Below are 23,129 nucleotides of genomic sequence, written 5' to 3' on the forward strand. Positions count from 1 at the left end.
CAAATAACGCACATATGATAAGAAAAAAGGAATAGAATATACAGAGAATGCAATAGAAAACTAAGAATCTTTAAATTAATTCTCACTTTCTCTTGAAGAATAGAAATTTGATTTGGCAGAATTAATCCTCCATTCTTTTAACTCACTATTTTTTTGCAAAATGTACATATTCACGATTGAAATAGTATCTATGCATACACATGGAGAATGAATATCCTACAAAATAATAAATTAAAATAATAAAAATAAAAAGCTGAAAAGGTGAATGAAATGGCATAATACAAATATCAAGATGTTTCATCACTCGTGTAAAATGTGTCGCGTTTACCCTTTGACGAAAAGTAGTATACTAGGATTGGCTGAGATATATGCCGGGACATAGTAGTATGCCAGCATACCATTGCAGCAGCTCCTTCTCTGCGCCACGCAATCGCTCTTCACCTGCGATACGCAAAGTCCCGCGGCAAATGGCAGCGGTGAAAATGCGGACGCACAATCAACGGCCTCGACTTCTCACAGTCCTCCGCTCACGCAGGGCCACTCGACTTCCACTATCTTGGACTGCAAAACTAATCCCGCGCAGTATGTGCTTATTCAGGGATGGCAGCTCTTGGCGCTCGCCGTTTCCCTCTTCCTGCCCAAAAATAATCGGCTACTATGGTACCTGAAACTGCATCTGCAGAGAAATGCCGACAGCAAGTGAGTGAGTCGATCGGAAAATGGATCGATCATTGTAGAGAGAAACGTGAAAAAAAAGCTCTCGGATTATTTTACGAGGAAATAGGAAGAAAAATCTCTTATAAGAAGAAAAATTGTTTCTAATATTTGCACTCTGATTATTCTAAGAGGAAAAGATGGTAATATGGGCTCTTTTTTGTAATTTTTTTATCTTTTAATTGTATTTAAGTCGATGATATTGAAAACAGTAATTTATTAATTTAAATTCACTTTAAATACACTTTAAATACTTGAAATAATTAATATTAATTCACTTTAAATACTTGAAATAATTAAGAAAGTTCACAAAATAAGAAAAATTATGTAAATGAAAAGAAATACAATACTATGATATGACTATCAAAGTGTAATGATAAAAAGTGGGCAATCTGTATATTTTTATAGAATCTAGACCTCTCTTTTAGGTCTATTTACACTTCCCATGAAATCCAAATAATGAATTTATAAAAAAATTTGAATGCATTAAGATCAGACTCAGAAATTTTTTTAATAATACTTTTGCATTGATCCTGTTCTGCTATTTACCATGAGCACTTCTCCGCAGATATTTTTAAGAACTTCTTAAAATCATCATTCGTTTTAAAATGATTCCACAAAAATTTTTAATGAAAAACAATTGCAATATTTTTTGTTAAAAATCTCAGGATTTACTTATTAAAAATCATAAAAACATTGATAAAATTTAATTAGTCTTAGCGAAGTTATAGTTTTTCAAACTTACCTAATCTTCTTATAATAAAAGAACAGCATCTTAAGAATTCATTTAGGATAAATAAAACACATTTGTTATTTACACCAATTTTATAATTACTTTAAACTTGACATTGAAAATCATACGAAAAAACTTTAATGTAGTATGTACCTCGTATTAGATAAACAATTAATTGAAAAGCAGCACCAAATTTAAAAACAAGTTAAAAATTGTTGCAAAAAATGGTGTTAATTATAACAGAATTTTAAGTAGGACTCTCATTATATGATAGTAGAACATTATCATCTTTTCTCCTATAATATTCTCCTATATTATAACGTAAACGTAAAAATAAATTTTTAACTCAATTCCGGAATTTTAACGAGAAATTTTAACGTGGTTTTTTCAATAAAAATAAAAATATTAGATCTTTAAGAGATAAGACTGAATTTGGAAGACTTATGAATCTTAACAATTATATTTCTTTATTTTACAGTTTATTTTTTGCAGATATAGATTGGGTGATAAATTTTTTATGCGTTATTCATTTCCGTAAATATAAAAGTTTTATTACGGATTTTCTCAGAATTCGAAAAGTACTTTTCTATATGCATTGCTGAACTATTTTGATAGTATAATCTTTATCTTAGTGATAAATGAATCTATCTTAATTAATTTAATCAATTGAAGTAAAAAAAACACATCTTTTCTGCAATGACAGATCCAATTCTAATTTTTGTTACTATTGATTCATCTTGCATAACATTGCATTGTATTTATATCAGAACGGAATGCGGCAAATATGCGGCTTACTGTGAAAGAGCTTTAGAGAGAACATTGCAAAACGGTAGTAGAGAAGTAAAACCGTCGAGGATGGAAGTACTTTCAATACTTATGAAAAATCCATACCATCATTCATTACCGCATGCCATACCAGTTCATTTTCTGAATGGCACCTATCAGGTTGTGAGTTTTGATGGCAGTACTACGATAGAGGAATTTCTGAATACTCTCAATCAAGAAATCGGCTGTAGGGACGTTCATCAATCCGGTTTTACGCTATTCAGCGATGACCCGATCGAAAAAGATCTGGAACATTTTATCGATCCAGAAGCGAAGGTTTGTAAAAATTGAAATCATCTTTTCACATCAAATTATTCATTCACTCGAAACTATTCATATAATTCATTCACTCGGGACTATTCATATAAAAAAATAAAATTTTTATTAAATATATAAAATATATATTAATGGAGTTGGTAAAATTTACATTGTATTTCTAACGAAATCTAAAAATTGACAATTTTAAATAAAATAAGAACTTTTATTATCCTATTTGATTTAAACTTTAACTTAATACAAACTATGCTTCAGCTGTGTGACATTATCTCAAAGTGGGAGACAGCATTACGAGAGAAAGGTTCGGGAAAGTTTGAGAATACTAGAGTGATACAATTGACATACAAATCTCGTTGTTACTGGCGGCAAGCTGCTAAAATGGAAACAGATAAAGAGAGGCTTTTATTGTGTTACCAAGTGAATCAACAAGTTGTGCAAGGAAAATTTCCGCTAAATCGTGAACTCGCTTTTGAACTAGCATCGTTGATGGCACAGGTATAATTTATATTAATTAGATTTTTCATGTTTTTTAAATATATTTAAATAATAATTTTGTAGACATGTATTTTAATATTATTATAATTTATTATATTTATTATTATAAATTTATTATACTTATTGTTATTGTAAAATTAATTATTTTAAATAATTATTAATTAGTAAATAATTAAAGTATAATTGAATAATTGAATCAATTTATTATTCTTGTCATTCTTGATCATTTAATCAATTTCACAGATTGATTTTGGAGAATATAATAATGATAAAGCACGTGGAAGCGGCCCTGGAAGTAATCCACATCATCTCGTACTCCAAGCTCTGGATAAATTTTATCCATTACGCTATCGAGCCAACATTACCGCTGATCAATTGAGGTGAAAGATCGCTAAACTCAATTTTTTTTTAATATCAAGAGAATATTTATTTTTACGTTAAATTATACATTTCTTACTGTTTTATAACAAATTATTTTTACTCCATCAGGGAATTGCAGGAGAAGCTACAGGAAAAGTGGATCGCTTTAAAAGGACGTAGCGTATTAGATTGTGTTCGTATATATCTTACATGCACCAGAAAGTGGCCTTTCTTTGGAGCTACCCTGTATCAAGCAAAGGTATAATGATGTTATTACAAATATTTTATAAGTAGGATTTATAATTAGGTTATAAATAGGTTTTATAACTATGATTAATAATAGATTAATTGCATAATAATAGATTAAAATATATTTCGTATATTATATACGTATGTGATTTGAGTTTATTTAAATAATTTTCTTTATAGTTGAAACAAGGCGATTCTGTGACGGTTTGGATAGCGGTTTCTGAAGATAGTGTAACGTTGCTTGAATTACAAACAATGGCTGTCATGTGCCGGTATAATTATGCGAATATAGTAACGTTCGGTGGCTGTTTGGATGATTTTATGCTCGTCGCTTGCCCGGACGAGGGTGCAGCTGAACAAAAATTGTTGTTCGCACTCTCTAAACCCAAAGTGCGTATAATAGACTAACTTCTCGTGGAAAATTAATAATTTAGAAAAATATTAATTTTATCCATCCTTTATAGATTTTGGAAATAACATTATTGATCGCTGATTATATGAACGCGCTGGGCCACGCATTACCGGGCACTCCACAAATGAATACTCTAACACGCAATGGATCACATCGATCTATCAAATCCACTCTGAGACCTGCGACTGGTCAGTAAAAAAAGAGATATCTGTTTTATAAACATGTTAGTCAAATTATAATTATATTGGATTATTTCGAAGATTGATAAAAGTTGACAAATAAAGATTGATAAACAAAATTAAATATTGTGATTCAGAATCACTCTTGATTAATTGTTCCTTGTATCATGAATGTTGATGATCGATCTCTTCTCATAATTAATCTTGATAAACAAACAATAAAAGTTAAATTTAATAGATGATTTTTGTAAATTGAATTTAATAGATAGATTTTTAACTAGTTTTTGTATAACGAAATAATGATTATATATTATTAGTCAGCAATTAACTCCAACTAATATTTTACAAAAACAATGTTTAATGATTTTTTTTGCAGGTTCAAGCTGTCTTCCAACTCAACCTGATATATTAAAATCCACGCCAGATCACCAAAGACCTTAAAATGTCGCATCGCGTTAATTTTTTTGGAAAGACAATGAGAATGTATTTCTTGGATTAGAACCAAGATCTGATTGCGATGAATATTTTGTTTGTCGTTTGTATCATATAAAAGCAGCATAACAGTGCAGTATTAGTATCGTACACTGCGATGTGCGGTGCGTTGTTTTTTTTTTTTCGAGAAATCGCAAACCTGTTCGAATCATGTTTACGTTTGTATGTGCATGTAAATTAATATCGACGCTTACAAGAATGTATCTGTGTAAATATTTAATAATAAGCGTAAGAGCTAACTACGAACGACCGTACTGGTGATTAAAAAGCGGCTAAAATCGAATCGAACACTAAAATCGATCTGTAACACTGCCTAATTTAGTATGTGCGATTACACATCGAATAGTTTCATCCAGCGGCTACGTAAGTAACAAGCTGAGACTTTTGCTACGCATTTATATATCAAATTAAAAACAGAAACAAAAAAGAATGCGTAAAATATTGCGTAGTGATGTATTTACATCGTATCGTGTATATATTAATCAAAGTTATTAAATGTTTAGGAGTATATCTCTCGAATGACACAGCGATGCGTTTCTTCTCAATTTCGATGTCGAACGGAACGCTTATATGAACATTATCGCTGTTATAATCTGGAACATAATCTTTTTAATTTTATTCAAAAGTTTTTGTTCTACTTTTATCAGACAAAAAGTTTTACATAAATTTATTTTGTCAAAATAAATTAATTTTTATAAATTTAATTGAAATTCAAATTGATTTAGGTTTAAATGAGATTAGATTAGGAATGTATAATTCATATATTGAAAATCGATCTGTGAATCGATCTCAGATCAACAGATTAGTTCACAGAGATCGCATTAAAAAGATTGATCTCTTGAAGATTGATCCAGAAATATTTATACAATAAAATAAATTTTTTTTTTTCCAGAACAAAACATAATTTTCACCAACTTTGAATAAAATATTTTATTTAGTAGAGACTTTATAACTAGTGTTGTTATAAAAATCATAGCACACAGTGAAACTTAAGCAATAAGAAATCAATATATTGGATTTGCTTCTGCTTAATTAAAATCTTAGGGCTTCTATTATGATTGGCCAATTCATTTATTACTTACGTTTTATTGCGTAATCAGGCATTGGATAGTTTTTTCGAATATATTCCTATCGAGAAAAATTGAAGATCGACTCATTCTTAAAACACGATTCACAACAAAATTGCAAAGGAGGAGATCGATTAAAAAGCCCTATCTTTTCAAAATGAATCTTCTCAAAGATCGAATTAAGGTCGAACATCCTTAATAGAGATTCGAGTCTCATGTGAGAATTTAAATTTAATTTAAATTTTGTATATTTCATAATTTGAATTTATTTCGAAATTAAATTCGATTTTGTGATATTCTAACAATGAAGGAAAGCATTCAGTATAGAAAAAAAAGATTATTTTATTTTAACAATTATATATTATAGGATAATAAATAGACCTGAAAACGGAACTGTCTCATTGACAAAAAAGAGAGACAGTTTTCTATTTTTCTCTTTTCTCATTTTCGAATATCATTTGCTTCTTTTATGTGAGGCTATTCGTGAAATTGATCAACAAAGAAAAAAATCCGATATACTCGTATTAACTTTGATAACAACTAGTCTCATATCTGATATTTATTTAAGATGTTAGCGATTATATGGTTTCTTTTTACAGGTACACGACCAAATAGATGTAATTGGGAACGTAATTTACTATTTAATATAACTAAGGTTACGTTCCTGCGCGTAGTACGTGTGCAACATTGTGTATTAAAACATATGTAACGATTATAACGTTGTCTATATACATACATATTAGGTGTGGGAAAAAGTTCGTGGCGTTTTTTCCGATAGATGGCATTAAAAAAAACGCCACGAACTTTTTCCCATACCTAATACACACACACACACACACACACACAGAGAGAGAGAGAGAGAGAGAAGCGAGAGAAAGAGAGAGAAGTTTTGTACTCGCGTTTGACGTGTCCTACGTAACTAGTAAACGTCTTCCTTCTAGCGGTTACAAATTATGAGCTGAAAGTAGGGCTTTCGTGCAATACGTGCAAAACTTCGACGGTTTTGTAATTTTCGAAATTACACCACTCTGCGTCTGTCTTAAAATGGAATAATGGGTCTCGATTTTCGAAGGATCTCTGCAAGGTCTCTGGAAGACGTTTGAAAATCCCTCAGATCTTCGCGATCTTTAAATATCTAGATGGACTAAGATGCGCGTGTACTCGGCTTCATTTAGCACATTGTGAATGTTTGTATGAATAATTCGAACCTCAAACTATTGAGAGCAGTACAAAGATATGCAAGAATGACATTTTGTCCTTAATTTTTTATATAATATATCGAATGCTATTGTGCGTAGGTGATTAGCACCTGTGTATCATGACATAGTTAAAGGAATCGTACGCGTATTATACTCATTTATTCGTGTAAATATCACCATCAGAACGGACTTGCGTTTCTAAAAAATTAGTAGAATCAAAATAGGCAGAGAGAGCTAGCAATTTATACAATCGAGCTCTATGTGAATCGGATTCTACGGAGCCTATCTCACATTTATATTTATTATTTATTCATATGGAAAAGGTATGAGCGAGACAAGTGAAAAACATTGTGTACTATTGTACAGAAAAATAAATAAACTGCACATTAATACAATTTTACAGTCGATAGCGATTGTCAAACTATTCATTTAAGAGATAGGATAAAGAAGACATCTATAAAAAGACATCCACAAGTTTTATGATATAAAGAGATTATTATAAACAAGAATAATAAATTTTTAACTATATCTATTTCTTATATATTTGTTAATTTTATAATTTGTACAGACAATTTGTATATAATTTACTTTTCAGTTTTTGTGACAATATAAGAAATTCAAACGCTTCAATCCACTTCTTCTGGTCTCACAGGATGTGTTAATGGAATCATAGATTTCTTTTTTACATCTTTTGATAAGGCTTTTCTCATATCTAAAAATAAGATGATATCTGTTATATCTCATACATGTATAAATTTATTTTAGATTTTCTAGAGAACTCTGTACCATATGCATCTTCGTCTGGATCGCCATTGTAATATTCTAATACTGTCCTATACACAATGTATCCTAATTGTTGATACATTGTAATAGCCACCTTGTTGCTTACTCTAACAAAGAGATCCACAAAATATGCCTGTTTCCTAATTTAAAGAAAAATATATATGTAATAAAAGGTATCAATAAGATCACAATTAACTAGGTATAATAAATTATAGTTTACTTTTCTGATACGTCCTCAAGATATTTCATCAACATTGCAGCAAGACCCAACCTTCTGTAATCAGGAGAAACTGTAAGGGCTGTTACATGACCATGCCAATTTTCTCCATGACCTTCAGCCTTCCCCATGACTTTGATGATTTCAAATAATAATGTTAAATAATAATGTTAAATGAAAATTTACTTTATATTCACAACAATACATTGGAAATAAATAAACTTACTGTAACCCATAATTTCACCGCTTGGAGATTCTGCCACTTGAATGTATTCTGGCCAATGTGAAAGATAATGCATATAAAATGAAAGTCCATACTAAGTAGAAATGCAAAAGATCAAGGAATATACATTAAAAAGTTTTATATTGATAAAATGTAATTTTATAATGTAAAAACTTTTTAGTTTCCCATTAGAAGTTTTTGAAAAAAAAAAAACGTTATTATAAATGAAATAATTTTAAATAAAATTATTCATAAATGAAACGATTTTAAAATAATCTTTCTCTGAGATTTATCGTCTTATTTTAAGAACTCAAATATTTATATGATGATTAATATAATTTTAGATTTATAAAATACATGTTAATAATGTTATTAATTTTATGTTAAGTGAAAGGATACTGTTTCTGTGAGTGGATCCAAATTCCTGAAAATAATATATATAATCATAACAATGACAACAATGAAAAATTGTTTAACTGAATATTAGGTTAGAAGAACTTGTCAAAATTACTTACACATTATTAAATTTGAACAAATCATTGCATGTAAAGGGTCTAAGTGTCGTCATTTTCAAAAGTTGTTAAAGAAATAATTTACTTTATTCACTTGTCGATAAAATTTAATTCAAAATAGATCAATAAAGACATTTAGAACAATTTCTACTGTCCCATGCTCATGCTAGGATTGCTAGGGTCCGTACAGAAAAACATGATGTAGAAAGATGTAGAGTTCTGCGGTAAGAGACACTTGTCTCGCGCGCGTGCGCGTCCGCCATTAATGAAGAACATGAATATAAGATAAAATAAGAAAACAATAACTATTTTACTGTTTTACTGTCACTTTCATTCCCTGAATATAGTGGAACCAATAAAAAATCATCACTGTGCCCTAAGAGGTTCTGCACAATAAAAGGAACAGAGAACAGAGAATAAGAATTTCAACCTATCAGAAATCATGTATCGTGGAATATACAGTTTCTGAGGTTATAGATTGAAATTAATAACTCTATCTTAAAGGGTCCTCTACATAGAAATCGTAGACGCCGTGGAGTCTTAAGTCATAGGAAACTGGCCAATTCTAATCGAGTATTCTCCTTATATTTGATTGTGATTGGTTGGTTTCCTATGACTTAAGATTCCACGACTATCTACGACTTCTATGTAGAATACTCTTAACTCTTACCAGAGTAAACTCTAGATAGGAGTGATGATCCTGACAAGATTATTTACATCTCAATTGAACTGCAATGGATTTAAAATTGCGTGTATTTAAATAATAGCTTTTTTTTTACAAATAATCGATTATTCATTCACTATTCAAGTAAGAACAGTTACAATCATTTAAAAAAATTTATTAGAAATGTTAGAAGAATTATTATAAGAATGTATTGTATATAGCAGAGCATGAATCTCGAAATATCTTTTTTAAGGAAGTTTCAAAATATCGTCAAAATTATTAAAACAGATTGTTATAAAAGATAGCAAGAATCAGAATATTAACATATTCTTTATTAGTCTCGAAAATTTGTCCAAATTGTTAGAATATATCCTGACAAGAAATTTTTTAAATAAAAATTCCGTAAATTAAAATTTTTATTCATATATTTGTAACCAGTTTTTCGATATCGGATATTAATATATCAGGCTTCTACATATACAGGATAGGAATAAGTAATAAATACTTGTTTATCTAACAAAAGATTTTTAATGTCCGTTCTAATTTCAGATATTGAGTATAATAATTACAATACATAAATGAAAATACTTAGCTTCTTATTTTTATGTTATTTACATATATCATTATATGAGAAATTGGACTGAATTGGACATGTGTATTATATATATTTCAGAACATCATCGAAAAACTGTGGACACAACAAAATTTCATAGGAAAAAAACTTAATTATGTTAAAAAAGCTTACATTGATTTTAGTTTATCTCTGTTTTTTCTCAGAACATTGCTATTTTTCCTTCCGTTGGGATGTCAGACTGTCGTGCATGTTCGTTACTACAGTTTCTATTAATCCTGGTATCACTGCACCATTAACATCAATGAAATTCGCAACGGATTTCGTAACACTTGTCTCATTAAAGATTCCCATTGATGTACTTTTAACTGACAACACCAGATTGTACTTATCATCATATTTTTTTAAATACGAACTTGCCTCCCAAATCATATCAGGATTGAAACCTGCTGGATCTCTGAAAGTGAAAGAAATTATGAGATCATAAAATTTTACAAATCCGTATTTCTATTCATGAAATGTAATTAATTTCTGCTTTAATATTAAAAAATAAGTTTAAATGAGTAAGATGTAAAATGTAAAGAGAAGACAAATGATTTAAATAAAAAGTATCATAATAATAAAAATAAAAAGAAGTTCCATAAATTATATACTGCAAACATATATATAAATTCACCTTTGAATTGCAACTATAAATATGCCTTTTTCTTTATACGTTGTATATAATGTCAAGAGTCCCATTAAAAGGAAATAGAAGGAGACACAAGCTATTAAAACAGGCTTGGAAGCAGGGAATGGATATAAGTAATCACATAATAGTGCTATGATAGCTATAGTAACAGTAATTCCGCAGAGGAACAATCTTCCATCAAGAAGAGAAAAATTTTCTATGTAATTATATTTCTTGGTGAGTACTTCCTTGACTGTATCATCCAAAGCATTTTTCACGGCTGAGCCATCCCACTTATTGATTTGTATGACCTGCAGAATAAAAGCCTTTTATTTTGTTTTGATATAATAAGAAAATATATTTTATATAAAGACAAATTACAAATTAAAGTTGTAAAAAAGTTACGTAGTTAAACTGTAATAAAAATTATATAAATAAAAAAATTATATAAACAAAAAAATTTTTGATTAAAATATACATCTTGCTCCAATTAAAAAATTACAAATTTTATTTGAATTACAAAAATTTGCGAATTGTGAATGCATTTAAAGTACATTAGAAACAATTGTACAACTAAGGAGAGATCTATTAAAATATAATCTCAATTATCCGGAATATATTCAACCATATGTGGCAACATCACAAATGACCTTAATGTCGGCGAAGTGAATAACGGCGCGATTCTATACAATTTATTTTCATCGCAATGCACGCATAATTTTACGTTCGTAAAATGACATTTCAAATGATAATGATTTTTTATGAATAAGAAACGTACGGAATTCTCCGCTGCACCCATCACGACTATAACCTCTTAACAAAATACACGTCGCGTCTCTTCGGATGCACGTCGCACGATTTGGCACGAATGCACGAATAATCGGGCTTGATTTAATACGTCGATCGCTGTTAGTGGCTTTAAAGGTGCGACTTCATGTAGCGAGAAATCACTGGCGACTGGAGAGAGGAGGGAGAAAAAAATGACGCTGACCACCAATGTCAAGTTAGTCAAGTATTCGTCGCTTTTCTGCAGTTTCCTATTCGTGTGATGACACTGACGACAAATCGCTAACCAATCGCTAACGACTTCAAAGTCTCAACTCTCAAGAGACCGGATGAGATGGACGTGTTTCGGTTTGGATATTGTATTATCTCGATTAATTTTTGGAAGTTTGCTGACTTTGACTGTACACAGGTATGACTGACCAAGTTGACTCCGTTCACGGAAACAAGGACCAATAAAACGAAGAAAAAGACTTCAATATCAATATTGTTATTAGAGTTAAAAATTACAGAAGAATGATATTGTTTGTAGTAAAAAGAACAAATGAACAAATGAAGGTGACAATAGTTCAAACAGTATGGATTCTGCTAAGTGTGTAAATATCAATTTATTAATATTTTTCATGTTATTAATATTTTTTTTATTGATTTATTCATGTTTTTCGTGTTATATAATAATCCCATTTTCCTCGAATTTGGCGAAACTCATATTGCTCCTTGAAATCAGTTATCAAGGATGTTTTTTCGTTATCCAACCAGAAGTGACTACACTTAATGCGGGGTCTACAATAGAAATCCTAGCAGTCGTAGGATATATGGCTGTGTTGAAAATCTATAGCGCACGTAAAGCCGGTTTTATATTAGTTGTAAGCTGATCGCAAGTTTGTTGCGACAGCCAATCTGAAGCTTACATTTTGAAATCAACACACTTGGTTGTCGCAACAAACTTGCAATCGGCTTGCAACTAATATAGAATCGGCTTAACACGTTTGAAATTGTTTTCAGACTGAAGTCGACGTTTCAATTATCCTACACGAAGTTGTCAGCAAATATCGATTGAGAGGACTGTTCTTTAGAGATTTCGTGTATTTTTTATTCAACAGCCTGTCGTGAATATTTATAAATTTATCATATAAATATTTATAAATTTATTAATTAGAAATTTGTCTTAACATCACAAAAATCAATTGTTAATCTAATTTAAATCTAACAAACTAGATGATGCATCGGTCCATATTTATTTTATATATATTGTTTTTTATAATACAACGAACACTTACACGTAAAAAATATACAACGCATACGGATGTACATACGTATTGCAGTGTACTATTCAGTATGTATAAATAATAAATTCTTAAAAAATCTCAGATAATCTTTTTAATAAACATATTGTTTCGCTAACGCTCTCAAAAATTTAGCTTTACGAATATTAGCCGCTTCTCTTTGGATCTCTTCGTTATTGTTAGAATTTAATTCTAACAAACCGATGACTTTGATCTGCAAAATAAAATTTTTATAAAGAATAATAATTATAAAGAGATATATTGATCTATTGATTATGATAACCAATTATTTAAAGTGATTAATTGTTATTTATAATTATGTCACTATAAAATTATGTAATATTTAATATTGACTTGATTCAGTTACTTGCCGCGAGTTGCTTTCTGTGATGCTCTCCACGCTTCGTGTGCAATTGTATAAGATACTCAAGTATCGTTGTATCCCAAATACAATGATAATATGCATCCATAGCATCAGCTGCGACACAGCTCTTCTGATCGCTAGCTGCCATTTTGAATGCCAAAGAATAATCTACTTCCTCCAAAAATTGGCACAACACAGCCGCCTGAGTGTAACATTGTAAATGAGCACAACATTTGATCATCCTTCTATAAACAAGATCATCTATTTGTGTACGTGGGATAGGTTGACTAAATAAATCGCTGGCTATCATGATTGCCTCCAAATAATATCTCATTGCACTTTCATAATAGTTTAGAACTAAAAAAAAGAATAAATTATTAACAATCTTATATATATATAATGCAATGTAATATATAAATAAAATACAAATATTATTATAATATTTATATTATTGTATTTATAGTATTTGAAACAAAACATACCAAAATTAAGATCACCCATCAGTCTCAACCAAGGCACATTGCAAGGATAATATTTTAGAGCTTGCGTCAACAATTGGAATAATAATTCTCCAATATGTCTGATGTTATACGAATTTGCGCTGTAAATATTAATTTCTGTATAGGTATCACTTAAGATATTGAATATACTACTAATATTCAAAATACAATAGTAATATTAAAAATTAAAATTTTTAATTGTTATTATAAAAATATGTAATATGTATTATACAAGTTTAAAAAAAACTATTACAATAAATACACAATATATTGTAATAAACCCACTTTGGTACTCCGGCAGGCCAAAGAGACAAATACTGCGTGTGTAACTCTAGACTCGACTCATCACGTAAAATATTGCGCAAACGAGCTAATAATGATATTACTACAGTGAGAACCATAGGCTCTCGTAATCGAGTAAGTGTAAGGGCAATACTAGCAGCAACATCTCTTGACGAACTAGAACTTCCACTATTACTGCCACTACTGCTGCGTTTCTGTGACTGATCTCTAGTGGGACCAAATGCTGTTAAGACTAAAAGAATATATGATTTTATTTGATAAAATTTATTTTATCATGTATTTTCTTATTTTTTTAGCATAAAACAAATGGATTATTTACTGCATATGAAAATTATTTTCTTTATCTAGCATTATCAATTTAATATATAAATAATAAAAATTTCAAAATATGAATCTTTTTTTTTAAATTTTCTTGTGTGTTGTGTGTGTGTGTGTGTGTGTGTGTGTATGTGTGTGTGTGTGTGTGTGTGTGTATGTGTGTGTGTCTTTAATAAATACTCACTCATATCCCAAGCGTCTCGCGGAAATTTGCGAGTTCCTTTATATTTAACAATGTCCTGGCAAACACTACTAATGGCAGCTGCAAATTCAGTGTAATTCCAGCGCTTCTCCAAACTAGTAAGATATTCCCACTCAGCTATATTTAGGAGAAAAACCGTGCAGTATTCTATTACTTCTTGTCGCGGAATTAGCTGATCAGATGCTTGTAATGCACCAAGACATTGTTTACTTCGTACAATCATACTTTGCACATCACCTAAAAAATTAAATTATTACAAATTCGTTATTCTTTTTATAATTCTTAATTCTCCGTGTACGTACAGACGCTTGTCGTCGGCCAAGCTTGAAAACACTTCCATATCTCAACAAGCAGGCATTCCCAACTCACTAATTTGCATAGTTTAAAGATCAATGAGCCTCCACTTTTTACGTGTTCCTGCAATTCTTTATCCAATACTTTGAGAAGCTCTATGGCGCCGTCAAAATTTTTGGAAGTTACCAACTCTCGACTCTTCGCGAGTAGAACATATGAATAATCTTGGAGAAATCCCCTAGGAAGTGTCATTACTACACTCTGCAATGGAATGGGTAACTCCCAACAGCCATTTACATGATACAACGGTTTCATTCGATGTTTCCCATCAAGCAGGATCAATGTTTCATGAATTACATGAGAATCATATGACTCTATCAACTTTTGTTCCAATTCAAACACTTCGATTCTTGCTTTTTCTATAAATTTTAACAAAAAAATTGTAGTCCATATATACTAAAATTTTAATAATATATTTAATGATACCTTCTTTGATTTTTCTCGTAATAGTTTATACTTACGTATAAATGATACAGATGGAATCCCCCAATCGTTATGTAATAACAAGTCTGGTATTTCCACCTCATCAGAAATAGTTGCTTGTTGAAGGATTGTGAGTTCTGCTTCATCGAATAATGATGCATAGGAAGAATTGTTGAATAATTTTGAAGCAAGTCCTTCTATATCAGCAGTGTTTACAAGATAAAGAAAGTAACGTGAAATTCGTTTTTTATCCATAATTGTTGCTTTATCCAGGACATTATCTAAAGCCTAATACATAATAAAATTTGTGATTAATAATTTAGAAAAAACATTTTATTAAATTATATGAATAGTTAGTATTAAATTAATATATACTAAAAAAAAAAATAAGGAAAATTATTTTATGGAATAATAAAAAAATCTAAAAACTTTTATTTTCAATCATTTAAAAGAAAACAAATTATTTTGTCAGTAATCAGAGAATTTAATGGAGAAGCATTTACAAAAATGTAAATAAAAGATATTTTACCCAGAATAAAACATCTAGACCCTTCGTACCAGCTGCCTTAATTTCAGTTATGTAGTCACCCAAGATTATACTATCGTCAAGAATTTTTCTAACCAGATTCAAACACTCTATTTGCAACAAAAGATCGCGGGCGACTACAAATTTTCTATTAACTAATCCACCTTGTACGTCTAGTTCCAAATTATCTCTATAAACTTGTGGTATCTCCCTAAAAATATTATCTGCTTGCAAAATCTGCAATATATTCTGCAGATTTTGCATATATCATGAATATACATTATTCAAAAATATATATGTGATAAATGCATAAAAATATACCTACAGTGTATTGATCTTTGATAGAAGCGTGTAAACGCTGCGTTAGACTAAGCGTGACTTCTTCTAGTGGTACTTCACATGCTAAACAACAGCCGTCTAAAAATTCTTTCTGCACTTTACAATACATTAATTTTTCTGCTGGATTAAAATTACTGTACAACTCTTTTGCTTGTTTAATGTGGCGTTTGGCTTCTTGATAATCTTCTCTCAATAAATGAAACATTGCGAGATCATAATGTATCTAAAAAATAATTCATTATTTCATTATTTCCTCTCAACATCAAAGATAATAATATCCAGCTTTTGCAATTCTCGTACCTGACATTTAAATTCATCTATGTTTACCAAGTACATATTTTCCCAATTTTGTTTGATCTCCGTACTATCCTCTGTCAGCATTTGGAAAGTATCAAAAGACAAAACCTTTGGCTTTATATCGATCATTTGTAAAATATCATTTAGGGCACTTACACTATTTGGTATGTGCGTTTCTAATTTCCTAATAATATCATCTACTATACCAGGAGGTACATATGTTGATTCCTGAGTACCTGGTCTAATTTGTGGTAATATTTTTTTATTCACAGCTCATAATAAATTAAAATCATTTCAAAGTATTACAATAATATATTATAAAAAAAATATAAAACTTACATATGAAGTAATTGTTGTTTTGGTTGTTTATTGCTGAGAGCTCTACAAATAATCGCTCTTAGATGCCATCTATAGTATAAAACCAATGTAAACAAAAGCTGGTCAGAAGCTGTTTCCATAAAAAATTCTGGAATTGTAGGAATTTCTACTGCAACATCTGCAGTAATATAAAACAGATCTTGTAATAATGTCAACTGTATTGGCAGAGGTAGCTTCTTTTCTAATACATCCAGATCCCATTTGAGATAAGCCGCTACTTTCAAAGAAAGTATCTTTAATGCTAGATTCCTGTGAGTCCATTTGTTTGTACCATTGGACTTTACATCATTTGATTCTACATCAATTGTTTTTGGTTCTGTTTCTTTTTGATCAGAATTAATGGTCATAAATTTTATTATCAAGTCTGTAGGTGATGGATCTAAAAATCATAATAGATACATATGTCTTATTTAATGTAAAATATTATTATTATTATTATTATTAATTAACATTATTTATTTGATGTTACTTAAATAAATCACAAATGTTTCGAATATATATAAAATATACAATATGTGTATGTCATTCAACATTATTACATTTAATATTAGAATATTAAAATATAATAGTTATTAAATACAATATTAATCGAGACATTTCTATTAATAAAATATTTCAGAAATAATATAATTCTAACATTATTTCTAATAATAACATTATTTCTAAATATTTCGATTCCATGCGGTTAGCATTATACAATTGTTTACCCGGGAAAGATTTTGATAAGTGTTTCTGCAGCAACGAAGGGTTCAGCAAAAACTCAAACCACAGTATCGTGTCTGGCGAGATCGGCACGGTGCCCGGTCTGAGCAGATCCACATCCATAACTCCGATATTGTCATGAATATGTTGACAAGTAATTAATTTAATATTGTGTTTTAAACACTCGTAAAATACTGTAGTATTTCACAAACATAACAAAAGCATAGATCATGAAAAACGAAGAATGAATATTTCTTCCTTATAAGTGAGCGCTGTTGTTGGTATTCTTTCAAATCATCACAGCAGCGAGCGTTAAATCCGTTGAATGCGCTCAATAGAAATGCGATCCATTTTACGCTACACTGCTTTGAAGCTTTTGATTGACCAATCAGAAGAAAGAATTTTAATAATTGGCCAATCAAAAAATACTTCGATATTCATAGCATTAAATAGACCGTAGTTTAGGAATTGTGATAGGAACATGTGACGCGACAAACTTATAGGGATTTCTCGATTGGCGTAGGTTGGACTGATAGCAACATTCGCTTGGCACTACTGTTCTCAGAATTATTTAAATCGCCTCAGTTATCCGCCGGGAGACTTGCAGAACGAAGGAATTATGCAGTCTTTCGGCGATGACACTTTACTTGCTTGCATAAACATTGAAAAAAAGCATCAAATTTTACAAAAGCAAACTGAAGAAATCCAAGAATTGCAGGAAGAAAATATTAGTGATCTTGGTGAATATTTTAAGTCAAACTCGCTGCTGTCAGAATTCGCGAACACGCAGAACAATGTGGATAAATTAAAGTCGGCTGATTCTGATACAAAAAGAAAAAAAGAAAAGAAGATGTTCGATCCTGTGAAGTATTTTGAGGATAGTATTTTATTTTCCGAAGCCAACAGCAGAAGGAATTTATCCCCGGCCTTCAGTGCTTCGAAAGGAAACAGCTTACTGTCCCAAAAAAAACGGAGTCCTCGTAGAACAAACAACGAAAATGTTGATTCCAATTTGAAGGAGAAACATCGTCTTGACATAACTAACGGTACAAAGAAATGCGAAAAATTTAATACTCAGGGTTTTTATAAAAATAAGTCTTCTAATAACACACAAAAAGCAACAAGTAGTAGTGATGTCACCAGATTATCAGCTGTTAATTCTGCATATGATGAAGAAAATTCGGAATTTATTATTTTGTCTCCACCTATTGGCACTCAGGATCGTTGTAAATTAGCATCGTGGGGTTTGCCGCCAAATATTCTACAAGTATTTATATATATATATATATATATATATATACATAAAATATATTATAAGATGTATATTCTTTATTTTATCTTTTCTTAAATTTTAGAAATTACATTTTTCTAATATATTGTTGATATAACTATTTATTAATTTTGAATTATTTATTAAATACTTTATTAGAGCCAAAAAATAAAATTAAAAATTATGTGATAAATTAAGATTTGCTATTTATATATATTTTTGTAGTTCTAATTGCGTCACAATTTTTTAATTTTTTTTTTATATAAAGAAACTACTATTATTTATAACTCCTTTATAATTATATTTATTATATTTATAGAAATATATTTTTAATAGTCTTTTATATATGATATAAATAACACATAAGTGTTTTTATATCTATATATGATATTATGGAATTGATTCAAATGATTTTGGATAATTAACTATTATTTTTTTAGAAATATACTAGACTAATTATTATTATTTTTTTAGAAATATATTGCTCATGGAGTAGAAGAAATGTTTGCATGGCAAATGGAATGTTTGTCAAATCATCTAGTAATGCAAGAGAGAAAGAATCTTGTGTATTCCGCACCTACCTCTGCAGGAAAAACTTTTGTCGCTGAAATGCTATTAATTAAGACTGTTCTAGAAAAAAAGAAGAAAGTGATCTTTATCCTGCCATTTGTTTCTGTTGTTAGAGAAAAGATGTATTATTTTCAGGTAAGATATACATTGAAATTAAATTTTTGTGCACACTTCTTAAATCATATACTTTATAAGTATTATTAAAATAATGTTTTTTTATAAGCAATTGATAAATTTGATATTCAGGATTTACTGTCTGACATTGGAATAAAAGTGTATGGATTTATGGGAGGTAGTGTCCCACCCGGAGGATTTGCCACTACTGATGTTGCAGTAGCTACTATAGAGAAAGCGAATTCTTTGGTGAATCGTTTAATGGAAGAGAACGATTTAAGTAGCTTAGGAGCTGTGATAATAGATGAATTGCATCTACTCGGTGATCCTAATCGTGGCTATCTCTTAGAATTGCTTCTGACAAAGTTGAAATACATGACTATTCAGTAAGTTCGCTAATATAATTGAATTGCAATTTACAACATAACTGAAAGTTTTATAATTTAATGTTTTAGCAATAATGATGTCAATATACAACTGATAGGTATGTCGGCCACACTGCCAAACTTAACTCTGTTAGCCAAATGGTTAAATGCGGAACTATACAAGACTGAATTTCGGCCCATACCTTTAAATGAATATTGTAAGGTAAAATACAAAATTTGAAAATTATTTGTATTTTTATATTTTTTAAATTATTTGATTTTTTAAAATTATTTGATTGTATTTTACTTCAGATATTTTAGAGAGATTTAATATTGTATTATTCAAGATAAAATTCTACTTATAGATAGGAGCAAATATATATGACAACAAATTGAATCTCGTCAGAAAATTAATAGAGGAACAAGAATTAGGAATAGATGTAGATAATATTCTACAGCTTTGTATTGAGACAATAAGCGCCGGTCATAGCGTGTTGATTTTTTGTCCCACAAAGAAATGGTGTGAGAAATTAGCAGAACAAATTGCTACAGCTTTCTTCAAACTAGGTCTGCTTCAATTATCTTCAGATTAAATTTGAATAAATATAGATTTATTCTTACTAACATTTCACTATATTTTTTTATGATTTTATTTCTCATGCTTTTTGTTGTAAACTACAGTAATATATATTTGTTTTATTTTAAATACGACAAATATAAGATGCAATTAAAAAAATCTTTATTTCTTAAATTTATTTTAATCTGTTATTAGGTTATGGAGATACAAAGTTTGGTGAGATGTTAAAGAAAGAAATAGATTCCACATTAATCCAAGAAACTCTGGAACAATTAAAACGCAGTCCAAGTGGTTTAGATAATATTTTAAAGAACACGATTTCGTTCGGCACTGCATTTCATCATGCTGGACTTACGATGGACGAGCGTGATATCATAGAAGGATCTTTTAGGTGATAATCATGTTTTTATTTAATTTTCTTTTATCTTATGTATTTTTAAACTTGACATTGTTATTCTAGAACGGGATCCTTGAGAGTTCTTATAGCAACATCAACATTAAGTAGTGGAGTAAACTTACCCGCACGAAGAGTAATCATAAGATCACCTTTATTTGGTGGCAGTCCGTTAAATACTTTAACTTATAAACAAATGATAGGACGTGCTGGTCGCATGGGGAAAGATAGTGCAGGTGAAACATTGAAATATATAATGAATATACGACATAACGTAGTCATCATCTTGATTGTATCACGTTGAGAGATATCTTTCAATGTCTAAGATTCGCTTTGATCAAATATAGGAATTTCTCGTATAGATTTATTCTTATTAGTCTAAATTCGAATCATATTGTTAGTCTCTTTCAGTCTTTCTAAGAAAAGTATGAAAGAAATAATACTTGAAAATAATAAAAATTATATTAATTAATAAGTAATTATAATTATTTTGATTGCCTGTTAATTAAGACTAAAAAGTTATATGAAACATTATTATTTATTAACATTATAAATACAATGCTAACGAAATTTTATATGTTTAGGAGAAAGTATATTAATATGTAAACCGAACGAACGTAATGCAGCTGCATCATTGCTCTCTGCTGCTTTGGATCCAATTGAATCTTGTCTCAATGATTCCTCGTTATTAATAAGGGCGCTTTTAGAAGCGGTGGCTAGTGAAGTTTTATACACGTACAAAGATTTAGAGCTGTATATTAACTGTACTTTGTTAAGCTTGAATGAACAATCTGATGTGCAAACATTTTCTAATGAAGCGATAAAATTTTTATTAGATAATGAATTTTTATTGTAAGTATAATTGAACTATTATATTTAACTTCATAGAATTACATAATTCTTAAAACATTAAAATTAATTTATATGTATAATTTTACTATTTGCACAGATTACAAACTACAGAGCGAGAATCTAGGTGGGTGGCAACGCCGCTTGGAAAAGCATGTTTGGCCGCGTCTGTACCTCCTAGAGAAGGGTTGTTTCTATTTGAAGAACTACAGAAAGCACGAAGATGTTTTGTTTTGGACACTGAATTGCATGTGATTTATTTGGTTACTCCACTCTCGTCCGGATGTCAAATTGGAACTGTCGATTGGATGACGTTTCACGAATTGTGGAACACCATGTCTGAAAGCGAGCGCAGAGTTGGAAAGCTCGTCGGAGTAGAAGAGCGTTTTGTGTTATCAGCTATTAGAGGAATTGTAAAATCTGGGAAATCGGTAATTAAACGTTTGTTTAAATATGGAAAACATGAAGAATTAGAATTTATATTCATATTAGTTTAAGAATTGTTAATGTGAGTATTTTGTATCACAGTTGAATATACATAGAAGATTCTATAGCGCACTGGCGCTACATGATTTGGTTAAAGAAGTGCCACTTTATGCAGTTTGTAAAAAATATGGGTGTTGTCGCGGAGTATTGCAAACCTTACAACAATCTGCTGCCACATACGCGGGTAAAACGACAAAGAATTAATAATGATAAATTTATTATTCTGGCAAATTTTCTATAGCATCAATCTTATCTTAGGTATGGTCACACAATTTTGCAAGCAATTAGGTTGGGATTGCATGGAATTATTAGTGAGCCAATTTCAAGCGAGATTGCAGTTCGGCGTCTGCAGAGAATTGTTAGATTTGTTGCGGTTGCCAATGTTAAATGGCTTGCGAGCAAGAAGCTTATATAAACAAGGAATAGAAACCGTAGCAGACTTAGCTATTGCTAATGAGCTTAACGTTGAACGCGCGCTTTACAATGCACTCCCTTTTGAAAGGTACGAATTTTATTAATTCGTACCTTTTATATATAAATTAATTATCTTTTTGTATATATAAATATACATATATATAAATATAATATATAATATAAAATATAATATAAATTTGGATGTATAGATGTGTAATTGTATGTGTTTAAGAAAATAAATATTTTTATTTTGCGTGTAGAAATGCGCACGTAATGTACTGGGTTGTTAAGATTATGTACACATTTAGCATTAAATCTAACATGGATGTAAACCATACGCTTAGACTGATATTTAAATAATTTTTACGTACATTTTAGCGAAAAAGAATGTGAAGGAGAGTATGCATTTGATGTGGAAAAGAGAAATAAAATGAGAACAGTATTTGTCACTGGAAGAGATGGTCTTACACCTCAACAAGCTGCAATTTTATTGATTCAAGAGGCGCGAATATTAATTCAGGTTGATATAATTCTTAAATTTTATAAATAAAATATGTTCCTCTCTCTCTCTCTCTCTCTCTCTCTCTCTTACTTACTTATTTATTTATTTAATTTACGTTTAACTTTAACGTTTTAATTTTAAAGTTTTTAATTTTAATTTAATTTTAATTTTT

General features: G+C 29.9%; 5 protein-coding genes across 5 annotated transcripts in view; 2 read left to right on the top strand and 3 right to left on the bottom strand.

Annotated features, from left to right (window-relative positions):
- LOC105619877 (uncharacterized protein CG43867) overlaps nt 1-4,981 on the top strand; it is a 72,400-nt gene extending 67,419 nt beyond the window's left edge. The window contains exons 13-20 of the mRNA XM_012201395.1: nt 407-699; nt 2,215-2,548; nt 2,804-3,043; nt 3,287-3,423; nt 3,533-3,662; nt 3,833-4,042; nt 4,117-4,252; nt 4,620-4,981. Coding sequence (XP_012056785.1) covers nt 407-699; nt 2,215-2,548; nt 2,804-3,043; nt 3,287-3,423; nt 3,533-3,662; nt 3,833-4,042; nt 4,117-4,252; nt 4,620-4,684 — 1,545 coding nt within the window. The 3' untranslated portion in view covers nt 4,685-4,981. The remainder of the gene's footprint in view (nt 1-406; nt 700-2,214; nt 2,549-2,803; nt 3,044-3,286; nt 3,424-3,532; nt 3,663-3,832; nt 4,043-4,116; nt 4,253-4,619) is intronic.
- Nucleotides 4,982-7,517: 2,536 nt separating this feature from the next.
- On the bottom strand, nt 7,518-8,792 carry LOC105619878 (N-alpha-acetyltransferase 20). The gene is made up of 6 exons (XM_012201396.1): nt 8,740-8,792; nt 8,624-8,648; nt 8,228-8,318; nt 8,005-8,134; nt 7,788-7,924; nt 7,518-7,713 (listed from the first exon to the last, which is right to left on the bottom strand). Exons 1-6 carry the CDS (start codon nt 8,790-8,792, stop codon nt 7,628-7,630), a joined length of 522 nt encoding a protein of 173 aa, XP_012056786.1. The 3' UTR covers nt 7,518-7,627.
- A 1,113-nt stretch (nt 8,793-9,905) lies between these two features.
- On the bottom strand, nt 9,906-11,453 carry LOC105619879 (probable signal peptidase complex subunit 2). The gene is made up of 3 exons (XM_012201397.1): nt 11,420-11,453; nt 10,648-10,952; nt 9,906-10,428 (listed from the first exon to the last, which is right to left on the bottom strand). Exons 1-3 carry the CDS (start codon nt 11,438-11,440, stop codon nt 10,185-10,187), a joined length of 570 nt encoding a protein of 189 aa, XP_012056787.1. The 5' UTR covers nt 11,441-11,453; the 3' UTR covers nt 9,906-10,184.
- A 1,351-nt stretch (nt 11,454-12,804) lies between these two features.
- LOC105619880 (integrator complex subunit 8) lies at nt 12,805-17,539 on the bottom strand. The gene is made up of 12 exons (XM_012201398.1): nt 17,422-17,539; nt 16,676-17,093; nt 16,340-16,577; nt 16,026-16,262; nt 15,704-15,949; nt 15,213-15,462; nt 14,700-15,110; nt 14,380-14,634; nt 13,860-14,109; nt 13,557-13,675; nt 13,082-13,431; nt 12,805-12,924 (listed from the first exon to the last, which is right to left on the bottom strand). Exons 1-12 carry the CDS (start codon nt 17,537-17,539, stop codon nt 12,805-12,807), a joined length of 3,012 nt encoding a protein of 1,003 aa, XP_012056788.1.
- A 496-nt stretch (nt 17,540-18,035) lies between these two features.
- LOC105620000 (DNA polymerase theta) overlaps nt 18,036-23,129 on the top strand; it is a 10,442-nt gene continuing 5,348 nt past the window's right edge. Inside the window, exons 1-12 of the mRNA XM_012201511.1 lie at nt 18,036-18,683; nt 19,161-19,391; nt 19,503-19,756; nt 19,826-19,958; nt 20,101-20,302; nt 20,508-20,703; nt 20,773-20,942; nt 21,291-21,558; nt 21,656-21,986; nt 22,084-22,225; nt 22,300-22,543; nt 22,834-22,975. Of these exons, the coding sequence (XP_012056901.1) occupies nt 18,036-18,683; nt 19,161-19,391; nt 19,503-19,756; nt 19,826-19,958; nt 20,101-20,302; nt 20,508-20,703; nt 20,773-20,942; nt 21,291-21,558; nt 21,656-21,986; nt 22,084-22,225; nt 22,300-22,543; nt 22,834-22,975 (2,961 nt within the window). The remainder of the gene's footprint in view (nt 18,684-19,160; nt 19,392-19,502; nt 19,757-19,825; nt 19,959-20,100; nt 20,303-20,507; nt 20,704-20,772; nt 20,943-21,290; nt 21,559-21,655; nt 21,987-22,083; nt 22,226-22,299; nt 22,544-22,833; nt 22,976-23,129) is intronic.

The sequence above is a fragment of the Atta cephalotes genome, assembly GCF_000143395.1.
Source record: "Atta cephalotes unplaced genomic scaffold scaffold00023, whole genome shotgun sequence".
In the NCBI taxonomy this organism is placed as follows: Eukaryota; Metazoa; Arthropoda; class Insecta; order Hymenoptera; family Formicidae; genus Atta; species Atta cephalotes.